At 36.4% G+C, this 21,925-nt stretch overlaps 1 protein-coding gene across 6 annotated transcripts in view; it reads left to right on the forward strand.

Moving 5' to 3' along the window:
- MTA3 (metastasis associated 1 family member 3) overlaps positions 1-21,925 on the forward strand; it is a 139,977-nt gene that overhangs the window by 42,126 nt on the left and 75,926 nt on the right. For all 6 annotated transcript variants that reach the window (XM_066993765.1, XM_066993767.1, XM_066993766.1 and 3 more), the window contains exon 7: positions 11,144-11,246. In XM_066993765.1, coding sequence (XP_066849866.1) covers positions 11,144-11,246 — 103 coding nt within the window. The remainder of the gene's footprint in view (positions 1-11,143; positions 11,247-21,925) is intronic.

Below are 21,925 nucleotides of genomic sequence, written 5' to 3' on the forward strand. Positions count from 1 at the left end.
CATACAGAGGCATATGGCATATCAAGAGGGGTTGGCAGGTGTGGCAAGGAATGATGGGGTTTAAAGGTTTATCTAGAGAACTGGCTGCTAGTGTTAAGTGCTACTAGCAGTGATAGCGTAGTACCACCAGCAGTGGCATTGCAAATCCCTGTTCCAGTCAGCCTGGAGTGGTGATCTTAGTCAGAATCGCTGTAACTGGGTATCTGTGAGAGGCTACCTGGAACTTTTGTGATGCTAATGGTCCTCTCCCAGCTGCAGTCTGGGTCCTAACCCAGTGCTGCTTACCTCTTGTGTCTGGGTTTAAAAGGAGACCGCTCTTCTGGGGAATTCATAGTGGTGCAGGAATCTGATGCAATTAGGTGCTCTCTAGCCATTTAAACCAGTAGAAAGAGTTTGGATTTGGCAGGGAGGAGGAAATGGGGAGATGAGGACCAACCTCTTTCTAAGTTATACAGAGGAAGAGGAGTTAAAATCTTTGAGATGGCACAAGTAGCAGCCTGTACCAATGATGTTCTGTTTGAAGCTTTTTTTTAATAACTGAAATAAACTACCTTCAAAGTATCTGTATAAAAACCCAGAGACCCTGTTGCACATCTGAAAATATCCAGAGAGAGTCTAGAAGTAGTGCTTGCTCTACACTCAATTCTATTTCTTGAAGGCAAGGCATTTTAGAATTAATGGAGTTCAAGTAGCTGTGGAAATAGGAAGAAGGGGAGCATTTGGGAAAATTTAAGCAGTAAATTTCGGATGATGTTCTGAGAATATATATCCAAGACTTCTAAAACTTCTCTTTTGAAAGAGAACAAAGTTATTCCTTTAGAGGCATTTTCTAATGTTTTCTTTTTTCTTTTTTTTTTTTTTTTTTTTGCTTCTTATACCAACTCAGTTGCAAGAGCATGTTGTTTTTAATAGATCAGATGGAAACTATTAAATTTAGAGGTCAAGGCTTTAATGCTTGAGAATATTGAAAGTCCAGGATTTTAAGTTTAAAAACTCTTCCAAGTGAAAAGACAGATAAGACATTCATTTATATACTGCTTAGATTTTAATATTATGAAAGTTTAGGATGCTTAGATGCAGTGTATTTTTTTTCCTGGTTCTTTTAGATGCTTCCATATACACTAAAATTCTATTTTCGTTTAGTAAATGAAAAATTGGTTTTAGAATAACAGAACCCAGCTGTGATCTCATGAGGAGGGATCTGTTCTGTTATTTTATGGTGTATAATGCTCCCATTTATTGAAAAAAACACAGCTGGACTTGAAAATTTCTCATACTAGCCTGAGAACTGCAAGAGTTGTTTGAAGAGTGCAAATGCTTCTCTTGTCAAAAGTCTGTGTGCTGGATTAACTCTGTTAATTTTTATGTAGTTGCAATGATTTCATTCTGTTATAGACAAGATAAAAATCACAGCTTTTTAATTCAGGCAATATGAAATATTTTTACAATATTAAGTATTCAAATACTTAAGTGTTAAAAATTGGAGAGCCATGTTTAAGGACTATGCGGACAGATGACAGATGTGGTTATGAGAAATGTCTGACAGGATAAACAAATATAGCCTTACTGTCCTATCAGTTTTCAGAAAATATGGTATGTAGCTTGTGCTAAGTGATCAGTTCTCTGACAATTTCTCGATATGAGAACTGCCTGCATTAATACAGCAGGCAGTTTTTTAAAAATAAAATTCAATGATAAGTCAGCCAACAAAATATTTCTAATTTTTTCCATTAGTTCATTAGTTTAGAAATACGAAACATCTAACCTTTTGCTTTAAGAAATTTTCAGCGTTGATAATTTGGAGAGTATGTGGTTCTGGAATAGTTAACGTTTCCTTTGTGAATGAACCAAATTGTAGTTGCAAGAATAAGTTGCCAGATTTAGTTTAAACCCAGTTCCTTGTGTATGATCATCAAAGAAAAAATTGCTTTTCCTGCGCGCACACAGTAGGTGACAACAGTGGCAGCTTTAGGCTCTTTGAACAATGTGTTGGCATGGGAGGATAAGACATTTTTTGGGAAAAGCTTTTTACAAAAGTACTTCTTTAGGTGGAGCGGAGGAACTAGTTTGTGTAGAAGCTCTTGTATTTTGTATAGAATTCTGTATTCTGTATATTCATGTACCTCTTGTATTCTGTATAGATAGATAGCAATTTGGCAGTCCACAGTCTGTTGTCTAAAACCAGATTTCCTGTATATTCAAGAATACCTTATTGAGATTTAGACCGCAGAAAGCAATGTTTAATTTCTGATACTGGAACTACCTTCAGGAGCAAGAAAGAAGAAGAAAATGTTTTCTTCAGTAGAAGAAAATGTTTGTGCCTCACTTGTATTTCCTTCTGTAAAATGCCCCAGAATCTTGTAAAAATCCATTCCAGAAAGTTCAGTGTGAAATGAATTGAGGCTTCAAAGTTATGGAAAAATTTGTTAAGTTTCCAGCAAAATAAATGACAATTTCAAAATATTATCCAAAATAGATCATAAGCAAAGAGATCTTTGAGTGTTACACTCTCAAGTAGAAGATGAGGACTTCCCATTTTTAATGAAGTAAGTAATTAAGTGTTAGAAGATGGAACAAGGGATACTGCAGCCAGATTCAGAAACTGCTGCTTGTGAACACCAATGGAACACCAGACATAAAGTGTACAATTCTGCTAACTCAGTAATATTCCTTTATGGTCAGAGCAGAAAAATGATGCCTAGACATGATTCATCTCACCTGAAGATGGACATCTAAAATAGATTAGAGATTAGATGAGATGAATCTCGACAAGGGTAATAAATAACCAGAATAAAATTTCTATTTATGTGTACTCAAATATATGTTGTTCTCAAATGGAGTTTGTCATGGTTGTACTTTTGACTTACCGTCAAAACTCGTGTTCAGAAGGAACTGTTTCTTGAGCAGATTTAAATATGGTTGTGTCTTGTATGGTTTGCAGATTTTGTTTCCTTGTTACTAAACTCAGTGAAGTATTTTTTTTTTTTCACAATTAACTGTCAAATGCACAGTCATCACAAATAGTAAAATACTCTTTTACAATGTTGATTGTGTCAAATTTTAAGAGGTTATAATACCCTTCTCTTTTGGCAGTCTCTTCTAGTGAGCTGGGTGATTTATGTGCTGGGCAATTAAATGTGTGTTTATAGGCTCTTTAATCCATTTTATTATAAATTAAACAGAACACGTGTAAATGGCCTCTTTGTGCCTGTTTTCAGTAAAGACTTCACTTACTTTTTCCTAACTTAGCAAATGCAATGTAAATCTGTAGTTTAGTGTTGCAGCCGCATAGTACAGAAGCTCAATTAGGTATTAGGACACTGCTCTATGAAACATGGTGTTTTATGAAGCCTTTAATGTAACACAAATAGGTTTGAAACAAAAATATGCATCTGTCTGTTGGGTTACATAGTAATTTTTACAATTTTTGTTGCATTTAGGTACAACTCCATGGGTTAGTTAAGTGCATACATAATTTTAATCAAACAAGCAATTACATTTATGATGTTGGTTCTTTATATATGGTAGTTGTCTATTCCTGGAGTTGAATTTTCAGATCATTCTCAACTTCCATGTTACAAGACAATGATAAACTAGAAGAGCTGGAAATTGTGCTGCTCAGTAATTGCATCTTATAAAAACTGTTCAACAGTTTGAGGGGAATTATTCATGTTTTTTTTTTTTGTTGTTCGGGGATTGTTGCAGTAGTGGTTTTTCTTTTTTTTTTTTTTTTCTGTCCCTGTCCTCAGTTGTAAAAAACTTTTCTTGAGGTTGGTGTATACTTGAAGTCAGAGTTTTAACCTTCCTAACGAGATCTATGATTACCTGCTGTATTTGTCATTTTAAGGAGATATGCATCAGTTCTCATTCTTCATATGTTTATTATGAACATCTTATTTTTCCACAACTTGAAGGAAATGATCAAATCGCTATCCTCTCTTTGGCCTGCTGGTTGCAGTGCGAGATGAATGGTCTGTGCTGTGCTGTTGGTGAGGAAGATTGTGAATGATTGCTGTTGGAAAGATGTCTTTATTAATAATGGCTATAGAGCCTTCTCTGAGGTTGCTCAAATACCAAATGAGTTCTGTCTGGTAGCTGGCTTTACAAAGGATACAGTTATTTATTGCACGCTGTGTATGTGCTTATTATCCCAAGTAATGCCTTGCACTGAGCACTCGCAAATCGCCTTTCAGGCTGTAACACAACATCTTAGGGTTTAATTGACTTTGCTGTATTTTTCTACCTCAGTAACTTTGCCTAAATGGACTTATTGTAAGTTCATTTTTTTTTTGTTTCCTTTGCCATTTTACTGTAACCATTTTTTAAAAGAACAAACTTTTACAGAATGATTTTCTCTTTAAGATGAAAAACAAATGTCAAATGCAGATGAAATGTGCTTTTACACTTGAATAATTCAAAATACATTTCATCATAAAGAAAAAGTTACTATCTGAATTATATATTTGGTTTAAATTTATGCAAGCAAACAGGACTATTCATCTTCAGCATACTGTAGTCAAAGGGGCTTCACATATTTTTAATGTTGTTTATGTCAAAAAAAATTGCAGGACCACAGATCTTACTATAATTTAGTAGTGTGGGTTTTTGGTTGGCTGTCTTTGAAGAACACAATGTCTGTGTGTTGTGGTATCCCTCTTTCCAAAACAAGTATTTTAAATATCATTAAATAATAACTGTACCATACTACATATAAATGTTATATGCAGTATCATTTTTCACTGTATTTTCCTGAAAACTGCATGACTTCATGTATTGTTATTTCAGGAATTCAGAAAAACTGCTACAATCTCTCTGTATTCAATCTGGAAATGGTGTATTCACTAGTGCTGGACTACTTCACAGTGCTAAACTTAGCAAAATATCAACTAAAATGGGGGTAAGAGGGGACAAAACTTGGTGCAAGTCACACCGTTCAGATGTATTCATATATATCAAAGGAGTACAAAAAGCCAGTTCCAACATAAAAGTGAATTTCTGGTGTCTCTTCAATGTTTGAATACTTGCCCTTGCCTTTGAACTCAGGTAGGACTTGTGGTTTTATGCAATACGTTAATTTAGGTCATTGCCTTTAGAACTGCCGTAAAACGCTAAAATGAAAGGACTGACTAGCAGTAGGGTTTCTACCTAAAAGTGTCTTGAACATAAGGATTACAAAGTGAGGAATGATCTGGTTTTAGGACATTATGTCTCTGTTTTCCTACATCTGTGGAAGTTCCTTTTTTGCATACTGTTCTGCAGGGTTTTGAGAAAGTGTCAACATTATTTGTTCCTTTCTTCTAGCCCTGGACAGTCATTCCAGCCATTCTTGGTGCTGCATTATGGAGAAGCTGGTCATACTGACTGCTTATAGTTTAGCTTGTTTTGAGCTCAATAGTAATTATTTCTGTTTAATTCTGGGATTTTTAAACTCGATGAATTAAAGTTCTTTTGAGTGCTTTGTGAGACCTTGCCTTTTGATCATCAGTTTCTGATTTATAAGCAGCGCAAGACCAAGCACTGGGAGAGTGCTAAAGTCTTTGGTGTTGGAGGAAGTTTAATTTGGAAAGGATTTCTCAAGTGAAGAATGGCTGAATTTTTTATAGACCAGAGCTCTAGAGGGTAGGAGGCAATTGAAGTGTACGTGTTTTATTGGCTTAGAAAATGCTCAGCAGCAGTTTAAATTGCCTGTTGTAGGCCAATAATGGTCTTCTATCACCTGATAACTTTGATTTGTAGTCTCTGTACATACTGTCTTTATAAAGACTGTTTTTTCACTTCTAGTCTTTATACGTGCATTATGCTCATATATTGAGTTTTACCAGAACATTTCTATAAATATAGAACTCATCTGAATGACTAGCTGAAATCTTGGATATCCTTCTGTCAGGCAAGTTAAGCAGGGATGGGTGTGGGGAAATTCTTCTGCAGTTGAACAGTAAACAGGTAATTTTTCTACACTTTTAAAATAATCTAAGCTTTCTCATGCTTCTCTTATTAAAGTAACTATTTGCACATTTTTTTTTTTTTTTTCAGAGTTGAACATAAATTTTTGAATTTTTTTCTGGATGATTGTTGATTAACCAGTAATGATAAGAATCACAAATCATGTGGGGGGGAAAAAAAGTCAAAAACGAGTAATAAGAATTGGCTGCAGAGCTTTTATAGTGAAAAGCGTTGTGATTTCAAGTACTTAAGATCATCAGCCAGCTAGCTGTCTACGATGAATTCAGTGTGTGCAGAGTTGAACTCATTAAGTGCCATTAGTTAAACTCATTAAGTTTTTATGTTCACCTGAAAGATATTTCTTCCAATCCTTCATGTTAGAACTCCTTCTCCCAGTGGCAATTACTTCAGCATTTTGTAACCTTTCCCAGTTAAGCTGTACATGCTGCTCTCCCCTCTCCTCCATCATCAGTTGCTTGCAAAAAGCTGTGTGATGTTTTGTGATAATTAACCTCTGTGTATAAATGTATATTTCATTATATATAGTACAAATATGTTGGCTGTTCTAGAGGGGAACTAAAGAACTTGTGATTAGAGGAGAAAGTTTAGATTTTCTTTAGATAGGCACTTTTAATGTCTGGATCTCTGTTCCTAGCTAAACAGTACAAGAAAATAAAATGTGATGCTTTTTTTCTCTCCAGTAAGTTACAGAAAAAGTTTGTCAGCAGTCTAAATGTCAGCACGAGAGGGTGGTTCACAAATCCAAGTCTCACTTTCAGTGGTTGGTTGTCCATTTTTGTGATGTTAAATAGAACATGAATCTGTGTTCGAAAAGATATTTAGGATTACCTGCAGTTAGTATACTGCCCAATAGTTTTGGCCAAAATCTGGTAAAAACTCCTAAATCTGATCCTGTATTTCAATTATAACTGAAAGGAATCTCTGTTTCACATCCTTGCAATGTAGTGAAGAAATACTGTTCCTGTTTCACAGGTGTAAAGCTGAAGCACAAAGGGTAAGAGTCCGGTGAGATCAGTTAATGGAGTCATAGAATGGTTTAGGTTGGAAAGGACCTTAAAGATCATCTAGTTCCAGCCGCACTGTGCTTCATGAGAAAGAGACCTTGCCCAGCTTCCCAGTGTAGGCCTCCTGTAGTTACTTGAAGGCTGCTAAGATATCTTAATTCTTATATTCTTAATGCTTGGCACATACCGATACATTTATGAGGCCTTCATGTTTGTGTGTTTGGTGTCTAGTGAGTATGGGTAATTAACGCATGAATCAAACCTCATGGCTAATTTCAAGAGATTCTATGAAGTGCTGGATGAATTTCCATAGCAGGGGAAACTCTGCAGCACAAACTATTGGTCTGGTGGCAATTGGTCCATGGCTACACCTGCCTTCTTACTATGACCAAAAAGTCATGATTACAGATTTTCTGCCCCACGTGAGTAAGGATCAAGCAGGTGGTACTTCTGTTTTGCATATCATAAAAGAAAGCTGAGCACTGCCGGTGTTTAGTTTAGGTGTTTGGATCGAAGTGAATGCTAAATTACTTTGTGAAAAGAAGAAAATTGAAAAATAGTGCAAATTATACAAAATACAAGAAGAAAAAATGGTGTCTGATAAGTGTTACCAGAAAAGAAAATGTTCTCCTGGCTATTTTTCAGTCAGTTACATCAACAATTGTGAGTCAGTAGAAGTGGAATTGGCATTGTTTCCCTGAAAGTCATTTAGAAAACAAACACATACACCTACCTCACACTTAATTTTATAGATTTTATATCTCAATTTCTTAACCATTTTGTTTTTTAAAAGGATACGGTATTGTGGCTTTGTAATCTGTAAAACTAAGAATTGTGTTGTGAAGAGATGTTCACAGAACATGTTTTCATTGGATATGTTCTGAGAACAACACAGAGACCCTCTGAATCTAATGTACAAGTTACCTTGGGGCTATTTGTCTGCAGCAAGCAAAGTCTAAAGGATTAAGTAGATCTTTAATTTCCTGTAGTTCGACTTAACGGCATTTGGTTAATAGCTTAAGTTTCATTTGTTTTGTTTTGTAAAACTTTACTTAGAATTGTTTTTGCCGGGGTGGGGAGAGATCATGTTTTCTTTTGATTAAAATGACAAACTGAAATGCAGAACTTGAATTTTGTTAAAGAAAAACTTAACGTTTTGCTTTTTAAAAAGAAAAAAACATGAGAAGAAGGATAGCAAATGATTGATGAGGAGAAAAATTGACATATTTCTGGCCATTTACTAATGTTTTCCAGTCAAATTACTCTTTGGGATTAGATTGGCTATAATAAAATTTTAAGTAGTACTCAAAATAAATTGGATACACTGATATGACATACCAGGCATTCAAAAAATTAGCCTAGCACTTTTCAGAAGCCAAAGGAGATAATTGGTGTGTTGGTGGTGGTGAGGGAAGGTAACACTTACAAAACAGAACCCAAGAGCCTTCTTAGATGCAACACTGAAAATGTTAAAAGTAGAACTCCCCCATTCATTCCATTTGTGTCCTGTAATCTGCAACTGTTCACAATATAAGGAATGAATACTGTGGCGACTTTGATACCTGTTCAGTTTGAATATCTTATAACTATGCGTCAAATTCAACGATGTAAATGATAAATGTAGAGTTGTTGATAGAAATGAAGTTTTAGCTTCAAAGGGGTCTGCCACATTAAAAAATCCATCTATAGTGTATGGTACAGACATAGTTAAAGACAGCTCAAGGAAAACTTTTTTCTTTAAATTATTAAAATTTTGGAAGATCACCACTGGAAAGAAGACTTGTTTATCTTACATGATCATTTTATACGAACCTTCAGGACATACCAAGGAATTGCATCATATTTCTGTTCTTGAGGGTTTTATTCAAGGACTTCTACTGAACTGCTTGACTGCCCCCATGATTTGAACTGCTTAGGTTCCTTCTCTTCATGTTTATGTGACAATACCGGCCATTTAGGTAGAAAATCAAGAATGAGGCATACATTTTAACTGCGTTTTGGCAGAGACTGCATATATTCTGGAAACCCACATGTCTCACGTATTTGCAATATTAAATATCATAGCAACAATTGCATTATATTTCATATATAGATTCTTTTGGTGTAGATTCTGTTGCATTTATCTTATTTAAGTATATTTATTGCTACCATTACAAACTCTTGTTTGGCAATACTTCAGATTTGCCTTTATCAACAGTTAAAACGATTTTGTAGTAATGATTATTTAATTACATGTACTTGAAGTAAGGTGTAGTAGTTCAATTTTAAAAATCTTTTTGAAAATTTGATTCAGGAGAGTGACATCTTTTGGTTCAATATCTGTGTTATGTTTGTATGATGTTTTTCTTTGTGCGAACCATGACGTGTCCAAGTCCTGGCTTTTCTCATACTTCTACAGTTAAGATCTCCAGGATATGATGTCCTGAAACAGTTAAGTAACATGAAAGATACTTAAAAACTATATATTAACAGATTGAAATGAAGTGCTCTGAGGTTATTTATAAAATATAGAACATCACCCACAATGTGTCTGTCACAGATGGAAAAAATGAATGTATTGACAAGTGTGTAGTCCATTGAATAAGTTTATAGACATAAAATCCTACCCACAAGTGCTAGAAATTAAGTTTGTCTCCAGTACTGGATGTGAATTAGCTTAAACAGAAGCATAAGTCCCATTAGGCAGATGAGTCTTTGTTGCCTGTGTATCAGAAGAAAGTCGTTTACTTTGTTTTTCTGAGAATATTCCTGAACCATTAGCCAGACAGCATGGTGCAGTTCTATCTTATGCTTTTGGTAGGAATGAATATATACCACGCTTTCCTTTCAAAATGAATGTACTAAAGAAACTTGCCACGTACAATCAGATTTCAGAAGAACAGGAGCTTGGTTTGCAGTCTGCTTCCAGACTCCTAAGTGTACAGGCTTTTTCATGTCTTAGTGGTACTATGCATATTTAGACTGGCTGTTTTCATTAAGTCCTAAGAAAAAACAGACTGAAGTGATTTTCTGTGTACTTAGAGAGATACCTGCACTGCTTAGCTTTTCAAAGTACATGGCATGGCTCTATTTGAGGACAGGTTTTTATTCTTGCAGTAGCTCACAAAATTCAGAAAAGCTCTAGGGGCCAATTGAACATTTAAGTTCTTCACATCTTCAGTGAAGGAAGAAAATGCTTATAATCTAAAATATCAAAGGTGGATGATGACTTTAATTCTGCACTTGCCATTTGTTCTTGCACCTTACTATGTTGGTGTTGGTCGTGTCCTATAGATAAATATTCCTATACTAGTAGACTGTGTGTTGTCTACCTAATGAGCCTCTGTTTTTTGTTTCTCATTTTGCAGTAGAAGTTACTGATGGAGTAGCCAAGCTGAGATTTAGGTTTCCATATAAATGTGAATCATTGTCATGTCTTTACACTTTACTGTTCTTCCAAGAAATAACATAATTTTAATAACAAATACAGTGCAAGTTAAATTTCTGAAAACACTGTTGTTTCAGTCACATGCACATACACAGATTGTTCTGTTCATTCAAATGGACTTGGGAAATGATTATGTCGTATATAGTAACTTTCTTGTGCTGTAGCGTTATATATCACTTTCTGAGTGGGTATAACTAGTCAACAAACATCAATTTTAATAGTATGATTGGTGTTAACAATACAGATAATGTAGTGGTTGAGAGCAAGAGGTGAAAAAGAAATAAATATAGTAGGTAGCATTGTTTCATAACAATTTCTGTTTTGGGGGTGTATTCAGAATACAAATTGGATAGGATTTTTAATTGCTAAAGCTGGTTAAGTGTAAAATTAATTTTAATGTGGCTTCAGTGAAGTTAACTTTGATATAGTTGAGAAGCAATTTAAAAACCCCACTGGTTATTTACATTTTGGTTTCAAGTTTATAATCACATTTTATTAAAGTTCTTTGATACTACTCCTAAGACTGTGTCCTTAAAACAAATTCAAATGCTGATGTTAAGGGAAGATACTTATTTTACTGACACTGCAGTATGAAATATAAATGGATAACTGCTGATTATTAAGTACTTTTTGAGCATGTGTGTGTGTATATATAAATGTACAATGTCACTTTTAAACATAGCATAAGAAGTACACAGAGAAAAACATTGTGAGTAATAAGTGTTTTGTCCCATCTACCTTTTGACAGGAGAATTAGATGACAGAGAACAGGCAAAGCTGGAAGTAAAAGTATGGGATCCAGATAGCCCCCTTACTGACCGTCAGATTGACCAGTTTTTAGTTGTAGCACGGTAAGATTAAAATCCTCTAATAAAAAAAAAATTCCTTTTCCTTTTTCTACTGACTATTTATTCCCCTATATCGTGTTACTCAATTTGTTTACCATTTTGTGAGCCCTTCTCTTTCCCACGGTTAGCTAAAAGAGAGAATCAGACCATAACCTTCTGCATATTTATTGAGTTTACCAGTACAGAAGAGAGAGAAAAAGAGTTATACTAGACTGCCTGTATTTCAAGCTACAGTAGAACTTGATATTTTAAATGTAGATATCATTCTGTTTTCCCATCAGGGTGAACAAAATAACATTTCAGTGGTAATATTTCAGTCTTGTGCTATAGTGTTTGGAATTTCATAATGTAATATAAAGTAGAAATGAAGATGATGTAAACAAATGAAATGGATGTAGAACTTGCCAGATTTGCATATAAGTTGACTAATATGCAGTGCAGTTATTTCAAATGAACATTGAAATTAAAGCTGTGAAGTGATGCATTTCATTAGTAAAAAGAAAATCTGGTCAGTTCAATTTTATAAATTAACATGTGGTTATGCATACTTATTTGGGGAACATCAAAGCCCTTGGAATTCATAAATACCTTTTAAAATAATTTCTCCACTTTACAGAATTTAGAAAGTTTTAATGTTTTTACTGAAGAACAACTCTATGCTCGTAAAATAAAGCATGTTTTTCTCATCCTCTAATTCATAGTTAAAAATATAGCACAAAGTTACTGTTCTACCTTAAAAAAAAAAAAAAAAAAGGTGCTGGCAGCAAACCGTTAATTAAGGTTAATGGAGGGATGTTACCCTGAGTCATTCCATCTTTTTTTTTTTCCCTCTAACCTGGTTGCAGAGCGTAGTCTCAAATCTTATTAGGCAAATATTCTATTCATGTTGTTTCCAATTTTTGTTCTTTATTCCTTCTCCCATTTGAAAAAAACATTTCAAGAAGCAGCTGGGGGGGAAGGAGGGAGAAATTGCTTTATATTTTCCAGCTTACATGTACAATGAAATGGGTTGCTGACTGATTGTCTTACTCTTCCAGTTTTGATTGACTCATAGGCTATTCTGAGTTGGAAGGGACCCACAAGGATCATGGAGACCAACTCCTAGGTCCACAAAAGTCCTGATTTTTGGGTGGTTCTATGTCTGAGAGTATTGCCCAAATGCTTCTTGAACCTCCGGCAGACTTGCTTCAGTGAAGCCTGTCCCAGTGCCCGACCACGCTCTGGGTGCAGAACCTTTCCCTAACCCCCAGCCCGACCCTCCCCTGTCCCAGCCCCATGCCGTTCCCTCGGGTCCTGTCGCTGTCCCCAGAGAGCAGAGCTCAGCGCCTGCCCCTCCGCTCCCCTCGTGAGGGAGCTGCAGGCCGCCACGAGGCCTCCCCTCGGCCTGCTCTGCGCTGGGCTGAACGAACTAAGGGACCTCAGCCACTCCTCATACTTCTTTCCCTCTAGGCCCTTCACCATCTTAGTTCTCTTTTTGACACTCTGATAGTTTTATGTCCTTCTTGCATTGTTGGGCCCCAAACTGCACTTAGTGCTTGAGGGGAGGCTGGACCAGCACAGAGCAGAGCTGGACAATCCCTTCTCTGGACTGGTTAGCAGTGCTGTGCCTGATGCACCCCAGGGTACGGTTAGTCCTCCTGGCTGCTGGGGCACACTGTTAACTCCCATTCAACTTGACGTCAATCAGAATCCCTAGATTCCTTTCTTTGGGGCTGTTCTCCACTCTCTTGTCCCCCAACTTGTACGTAAATCTAGGGTTAGCCTTTCCCTGGTGCAGAATCTGGCACTTACTCTAAAATTTCATGTAATTGGTGATTGCCTAGCCCTTTAGTCTGTTAAAATCACTCTACAAGGCCCCTCTACCCTTGACAGATTCAACAGCTGTTCCTAATTTAGTGTTTTCTGCAAACTTACTTAGTATGCATTCAAGTCCTGTGTCTAGATCACTTATAAAAACACTGAAGAGAACTGGCCCCAAAACAGAGCCCTGGGAAACCCCACCAGTGCCTGGCTGCTGGCCTGATGCAATCCCATTTCCTATAAACCTGACCCATCAGGCAGTTGTTCACCCATTGTGTTGTGTACTTGTCTAACTGCACGCTGGAAATTTTGTCCAGAAGGATACTGTGAGAAACAGTATTGAAAGCTATGTTGAAATCCAAAAAGATTACATCTTCTGGCTTCTGTTGGTCAATGGTAGATCTGGTAGATGGTAGATCTTGGTAAATGTTAATCCAGCTATGTTTCTTTCTCCCTCACTTAGTAGCGCTGTGTCCTTTTTATATAGTAAAAGTTGCCTGCCTCTTTTGAATTTTCAAGCAAGCCAAAGGGGTGTAAGTGTGATCATGCATCTTTTAAGAAGATTACAATGCCTGGTGGGTGCTCCATAGAACATAACACAGAAAATAGAACTACTTCTAATACCAGCAATATCTGCGTGTGTATGGGCAGACAATACAGAATGCCTTCAAAATACTGTGTGCAAAGATGAAGAGTTATAAAACTGATGATGTGCATCTTTGAAGAGTTCATTTATTGCCTTCACATCCTTCAATCTCCCGTACTGCAACTACACTGGGGAGTTTAAGAAGTATACTGTGAAGCTGAAAATCTTTACAGAAGAGAACGTTGGTACCACAGAGCAGTCTACTGGGAAGTGATAGAGAATAAATGATTGAATTTTTCTTGAAAAAACAACTCTTCTTCCCCTTATCTAAGACATCCTGTGCAGTGCTGTGCACGTCCTGATGAAGACTGCATTTATTTAAAAGTTGATAAATTTCTGTTCACAGGGTTCCTGTTATGGTTAGAATGGGTCCTGGCCATACCAAGATCCTGTGATAGGTCAATCACTAATGCTGACCAACACCTTATTAGAGATTGTCACTTTATTGATGGTCTTCCACAAACCTCCACTCATCTTTGCTACTTTTCAACAGACAAACTCTTTCCAGGCCCCTATATACTTATTTTCACAGGCTGCAAGAGCAGATTTTTGTTGCACTAAGTAGTTCCCTGACAGACTTTCACTGATTTTTAGAGCAACAATTCTCCTATGACAATTGTGGCAGGTTTTAATTCAGTATGTTTTATACTTGTAGGCAAAAGCTTTTATTATACTGTACCAGTAAAAGCTACTTGAGTAACAGAGTTAATATTATGATTTGATAAACTGTGCTTACAGACTCAGACCTCTGCTGTGTACTGACTGCAATTATCTGGGCATTGGCTGTGCCTGCTGGGTTTCCAATAAGAATGTTATTTCTATTACTTAGAAGTTGTTTGATTTTTGCAAATTTAAAATTCCGGTATTAAGAAATTTCCTCAAATGTTTTCCTATATGTAATTTTGTTTAAGTGGGTATATGCAACGTGTATATGACATTTTAAAAGCCCTTTTGAATGTTAAATCAGGGGCATTGAGCATTTCTTCTCATTTTTTTTCAGTCTACTTTGATTGAAGAAAGAGTTGCTTTTGAATTTACAGGCATCAGCTTTTTCAGCCACCCAAGCACACTTTGTTCTTTAAGAGGTGGTTCTTTTTCTATTTGTGTTGCACATTTGCAAGAACACTTAGATTCGGCTTTGACCGCTTATTCTGACAGGATTTGAGTACTGTATCAGGAGTAAAAGGCCTTTTATCCTATGTTTATATGCTTGGTCAGTCCCTGGTCCTGTCTCTTTGGTCGTTAAATACTAGCATGCAATAATCTGCTGGATATAAAGATAAAAAAATATGCATGTCCTTTCCAGAAATCAGAGGCAGCAGGGTCAGAAAAATCTACAGAGCTTTTGCAAAGTCTAAGAGTACTTGTCAGGAAAGATCCTTAACCTCAAGCTCTCTGATGAGTCTTACTTGATTTTGTGGATTTAAAAATCTTGAAAGTACAACAGTGCTGCTGCTGAAGCATAATTTGGACAAGGGCTCTTGCTTGAAGTAGCAAAAGCAACTGTTAGAAGCTGGAGGCATCAAACTGATGTGTTCTGGTTTTGAGTTGTTTTTTGGGTAACACACAGTCAGTTATACTCTGGCAATGAGAATTCTAACACCCTTTTCCACTCCATTCAAATAAGTTAAAACTTCAATAACCAATTTTTATCCTGTCATATGTATTGACAACAGTTCTTCTGTGTCTACTGGCTTCAAAGAACAGGATCCAAGAAGCTGCAACAGCCATTTATAGATCTGTTTACATTAGCAAATAGTACAGTCCAGTGGAAATCTATTTGTAGAATAAAATGTTTGGTGCTCACAAACCAGCATCTACAGTACTGTGCGCATTTTGAGCAGTTTTATTTTGAGGCTACTTCCAGTCTGGTCCTGTGGACTACATATCTAGTAGTATGTGAAATTAGTGTTTAACAGAAATCCAGTTTGTGTGCTCCAGGATAATTTTGATGTTGGACAGGGTGCAGTAGTGTAGATGCTGGAGATGCTCACTTTGAAATTCCAATCCTAATTTGAACTTGAACACTAATATAAATGCACAGTCTTCTCCAATCATCTCTCTCTGTCATTCCTAATATACACAGAATACTTAATTACCTTGTGAGAACTCCATAATATTCCATGGTATTAGGAAATAGACACTTTCCTATTGTGTATATGTTTTTTGTTTGTTTATTTTGTCAAGGAGTTGAAAACGAGTCCTGACCAGACTCAAGTTTAGGAGGAATTTTAGGTTCCAGTCTGGACAGATGCCAAGAGCTGTAGATCTGGATATCCCAGCTCTCAGCACACCCCCCCCCCCCTTTTTTTTTTTTCATTTTCATTTACTTTGTCTGTTAATTTGGTCTACAACTCATTACGTGGTAAGTTCTTGGTACCTCCTAATTCTGTTTAGTTTCACCACATCGTGAAGTATATGTTAGGTCAACAGCTTAGTTCTTTTATTCTGCTTCATCTAATTAGGTCATTGACATAGTCTTCCAGAAGGAGCCCATCTCTAAACCAAGCTGTTTTCCAGAAGGACACTTCTCGTCCTAGCTAATTTCTTACTCAAGCAGTATTTAGAAGACTAATTAAAACACCCTTAAAAACATTTGATCTCTACCTCAAAATTTCATTATATTATTTCTTTGACATGAAAATGTCATTTAATATCTCTGGCTAATCTAAAATATTTTCCTGCATTTTAATGCTTGCTTAATTTTTGATGTAGAATCAGAGAAGAATGGAAATTTGTGTTTAGTCATTTGTATTAGATCTTGATCCTTCCTGTGTTGTTTCCGCTTTTCCATTTTCTCCAAGACAGTGACTATATTAATTTTCTGTTGGTTACTATTGATTCAATTGTAAGTGTTCATAGTATATGGAGATGTATTTATTACACAATTCGTCTTACAACGAGGAAGGGAATACAATGCAGCTTCAATTAGTAATGTTTACTCACATTCAGGAAAAGAAATAAATCTTCAACAGAGGACAATAAGTAAAAACTTACTTTTAATTTGTATTTTTATCTAAAAGTGTGCTGAAATAATCTTCTCTGTTACTGCTCTTGCAAGATGATTCAACGTAATTAGCGGCAGCTCACAAGATTCCCCAAGCTCATCAATGAAAATAAATACATAAAAAGTCATTGGTTTGAAAGCTTCGATATTGATGTGCTTCAGGAATCTCTTTAGGAGGTGAGAAGTAAGAGGAATTGAAGTTGATTAAAGAGGTAAAGAAATTTAATGGCTGAATTGCAACATAAAATTGTGCTAAAGATGGTGAAAAATCTTGATGCTGGTGCAGCACTGGTAAGACTAGAATTCACCTTGTTAACAGCAAGGCAAATTATAACATTTAATGGTAAACAGATGGTTTTGAAATTAAAAAATATGTTCACATCAAGTGTACTAGGAGTATGAAAAATACTGTGTTTCTACCTGTCTGTCATGCTTGGCCAAAACAAGTTTATTCCTTTGTGCATTTAGCCTTATTATAATTATTCTTGACCAAATTAATCTGAAAGTAACTAATTCAGACTTGGGGGTGAATTTCCTTTTTCATTTGTTTTGTTAATTTTGACCTGTTGCCTTACAAAGAAAAAACCTAAGCAGCAGCATTTTCTTGGACCTTATTTTTGAGGGGATGATAGGTAGAGGCTGTAAGTATCATACTCTGACTATGAAATTGCAGGTCAGTGTACACATAATGGCTTAAATCGTATCCGGTGATTTAAACTACTTGTATCTCTCAGTATTTCTGTTGAATAACAAGTATTTCACATATCTTCAGTTTCTACTTAATAATGAAATTGAAGGTTAGTTGTGATACATGGGGGGGGACATTACATATAATGCTACTCCCCACCCTGACTTAAGAGAGTCTTTCAGAGAAGGAGTAGCAGCAGGTGATTTCGTGTTTATCTTGTCATCTCTCTTGCGCTCTAAACCTCTGAAATGAGAATAATGAAGCATAGCACTGGACAGACAGTTGCTTAGAACTGCAGTGAAAATGTGCCCTCTGGAGCAGCATCATTTTACTATTACTATGTTCTTCATGTCAGATTTTTCATTATCCAGTAGTAAGAATCTCAGGGGTATTTTTCAACTTTAATTAGTATTGTGTTGATTAAATACATCTCCAAGAGGTACTTTTTCTTCTTTCCAAGAATTTAAGTAACATAAGACTCTCAAAGGAGCAGTCAGGTATTAATTGGCTGTTTTTTAAAATGCTGTTATTGATAGCAGGCTAAGAGGTCATTTTTAGGACCATTTCCAACACATAGTGAATGAATGGGAACGTTGGTGTAATAAGCAAAACAAAAGCTTTCCTAATATGTAGAAAATCACCAAAGATCTACTCAGCTACTTTGCTCAAACACTTTTAACTCGGATGTGAGGCGTCTCATTCATTATTTTGCAAATATGTGAGGAAAACTGAATTTGCAGATTCACAGATATATAAAGGTGGTCTGGAGGACAAACAAATTTGTCTGGAGTATACATACTGCTCATCTCATACCTCTGAAACAGAGAAACAATGTTGACAAGGGAACAATTTGAAAATAGACATGTTACAAAGGATGTCTGTCTCGCCTGGATTTTTGAGAATACAAGGCAGAAGAAAAACAGAGCTGGATCCAGAACTTTCTGGATCTGATTTGATGCTGGAGTGCTATCGCTACCTGTGAGACTAGTGACTGTTCATGCTGATTATAATCACCATGGTTCCAGATTTTCTTTGGTAAGTAACAACCTTTTTCAGAACTAGTTGCTGATGAGAAATTGAATCTTTTACGCAGTCTCTTGCTGTTGCTGCTTGATAATTACATTGGCAGCCCTCTAATACTAACCTTAAGTGAAAATTTGAAAATTACTGCCTCTTTGTCTTCAGTCCTGTTCGTATTATTACAATAGTTCCTGGAGTTCATAGAGAGTTACAGGATGGTTGAGGTTGGAAGGCATCTCTGAGATGATCTAGTCCAACTCCTTTTTCAAAACAGGGTCAAGTAGAGCATGTTGCAGAGGTCCATGCTGGGTAGGCTTTTGAGCATCTCCATGAATAGAGACTGCATGACTTCTCTGGTTAACTTGTTTCAGTGTTTGTCCGCTATCTGATTTTTTTCAAGTGTTTAAATTGGACTTTCTGTGTTCAATTTTCTGTTCATAGCATTTTTTTGTTTCACTTGGTGCTGCTGAGAAGAATCTGGCTCAGTATTGTTTACTGTCTTCCATTACGTTGATGTGAATAAGATCTTCTCCAAACCTTCTCTTCTCTGGGGAAAACAACACCAGGTTTCTCAGCTTTTTTTCAAATGATAGATTTCCAGTTCCTTATTAGTTTTGATGACCCTTGCTGGACTTGTTCTAACATTACCTTACCTTTCTTGTGCTGGGGAACATAGAACTGGACATAGCACTTGACTCAGTGCTGGTGAGACCACATCTAGAGGGGAGGGATCACCTTCCTCAGTCTGCTGGTAATGCTCTTCCTAAGGCAGCCAGAATGCTGTTCGTTGGCCTTGCTGCAAGGGTACATAGTTGACTTATGGTCATCTTGTCCACCAGGACGCCCAGATCCTTTTCTGCCAAGCGTCTTCCAGCCACTTGGTCCCCAGTGTGCACTCATTTCTGGAGTTATTCCCCTCCAAGTGCAGGATTCGGCCTTTCCCCCTTGTGGATCTTCATTGGGATTCCTATCAGCCCATTTCTCCAACCTGCTTAAGCTCCTTCTCATGGCAGCACAACTCTCTGGTCTGCCAACCGCTGCTTCCAGTTTTTGTCAGTTCTGCTTGCCTCAAAGGTGTGGGTGTGGCACATTGTAAACAGGTGAAGAACTAAAATCGTGTCATTCCTTTGGAATGGATGTGGGATCTCAAATTTTGCAGGAGTGTAGGTCCACAGTAATGGTTTTAATAGCTTTTATTATTATTATTTTAATGGAAACTGACAGGAAATTAATTGGTCAACATTTTTCAGTAACTTTAGTTGTAGATATTAATAGTGCAAAAATGTTCAAAACATCTGAAAAGTTCCGAGTTTTGCAGGAGCTGTTTGTATGTGACAGTAACTAGTTTGTGGTCAGTTTTGATTTTTGTCTTAGTGCAATTATTAGTTGCTGCTTAGTGCACAGAGCAAGTGAAAGGAGGGAATAATTTTAATAATAGGAAAATTAGTAATTATCTGACTATAACAGTGCCAAAAGTGATGGACATACCTGTGAATCCTCACACCATCAGATTCTCATGTATGTGGTTGTCTTTACACGGACTGTGTTTAAATCTTGGCAGCAGTTCTGTGAAATAACTTCGATACCTCATTTAATATACCCGTGGCTATGACTTGTATCCAGTCTCTTGTCATCTTCTTGATTACTTAATTTCTTTGATTTTGACAAGCATAGTCTTCTCAAACCTAAATGTACTGCTTGAAAGTTCATTCTCTGCTGCTCTGATCCTCCAAGTAGATAGTGGTCCCCGTCTCTATCATCCCCTTTATTTTCTCCCAGTCTTTCATGCTTACAAAACATTTTACAAACCTTAAACTGATACAAGACCACTGCATACTGTATTAATTACATTCCAGTGTATATTCCTGCATCTGCCTATATCCATCTTGTGTATTTAATTTAATGTCTTAAACTTGGCTACAAGAAATATGGAGCGATGTATTTTCTGTGTTCAATTTGTAAGCTGAAGTTTTTACAAATATAGGGCTCTTAGGCACATCAAAATGACAAAGAACTACTTCAGCCACTTCAGCCCTAGGGAGTTCACTGCCAGTTTTTTTTTGGTTGTAGATATATTTTGCTGAATTTGTAGATTTACTCCATAGTCTTAGATTCTGGCACTAGATTATTTTGATTTTTGTTATGGTCCTACAGTTGTCAGCTGCTATCTCTGTTCCAAGTCCTTGAGAGAACTTTCTTGGTTCAGCTTTAAGATAATTAACACAAACAAAAGCTAAGGTAACGCTGGATTATTTGGTCTAGCTCCAACACCTGCTTGCTGATACAGCTTCAACAGAAGTCACTCCCTGTAGATAGCACCAATAGTTTATCATTCTTGTCCATCTCACAGCCACGTGTCATTCATCGTCTGTATGTTTTTTGAGTTGAGCTCATCTGGGGAGGATTGGAGCATGTTGGTTTCTGTCTAAAGTCTCGCTGTTTGTAATTACTCGCTCTTCTTACTAGTGGCTTGAGCACAGTTTCTGGTTTTGTGAGTTTATTTATTGTTACTCTTAAATTAAACATGACTCCAATTACGTATTATAATTATTTGGATTTTACTAACTTAATGAAACATTTCTTAGTCTTCTTACACTAAAGAATCTGTTTTTAAAAAAAAAAGTATTTGGAGTCTGGCTGTTCAGGCTGTTTCGGCTGAATGGTAAGTTTAGTTTTGCTGGGAGGTAATAGAGTATCATCTGGAAATGGGTATTGAGTATTTTTTCTTTCATTTAAAAATCATTCTTTGGTATTATTAGGGAAAAAAATTCATGCAAGGAAAAATCACAAAGGAAATATTTGACCTTTATATCAATATTCTCCTCATGCCTGTGTTTTGAATTAAAAAAAAGAGACAAAAAGTAACGTATTTTAACTATTTCTAAAAATGAATATTTAAATTTGGATTTGACTGCATGGCTAGATTATACAGAGCACTGCATTATTATTGTGTGAAGTTTTGAGACTAGGTAACTTTAACAGTCAAATGCTGTAGAATTCCTACATTTTCTTGGGTTGTGTGAAAAGCTCAGTCTTCCAAAAGTTTCCAGGAAAGTTGATTTTGAGATACAGCCACAGATGACCCATCCTTCCCCCTTATAAACAGCACGCTGCCTGTGCTTTATGGTGGCTCTGGGTGGTTTTTCGCTCACATATCCCATAGTCCTGCCCAGCATTCCTCTGGTGGTTGCGAACCTCTCCTACTCAGTACTGCATTGCAAGTGATACCAACTAGTACCTCAGCTCTTGCCTCTTCATCACTTATTTGACATAAACCTAGCTTTATATTGTATCTTAATTTTTATGTTACATTCTGGGCAACGTGATTCACATGTGTTTGGGCCTTGAAGTCAGCCTAGAAATTTTGAAAGCAACTTGATGTAGTAGAGAGTGACTTTTGAGAACATATTCTTTGTAATTTCCATAGCATACTCCTTTTGTTTTAGAAATATGGTAAAATATCGGTAACTATGGAAAAGGAAGATAAGCTAGTAGGCAGCATCAGAAGGGAAATGCAGTCA

Source organism: Anser cygnoides, chromosome 3 (assembly GCF_040182565.1).
Source record: "Anser cygnoides isolate HZ-2024a breed goose chromosome 3, Taihu_goose_T2T_genome, whole genome shotgun sequence".
NCBI classification, from domain to species: Eukaryota; Metazoa; Chordata; class Aves; order Anseriformes; family Anatidae; genus Anser; species Anser cygnoides.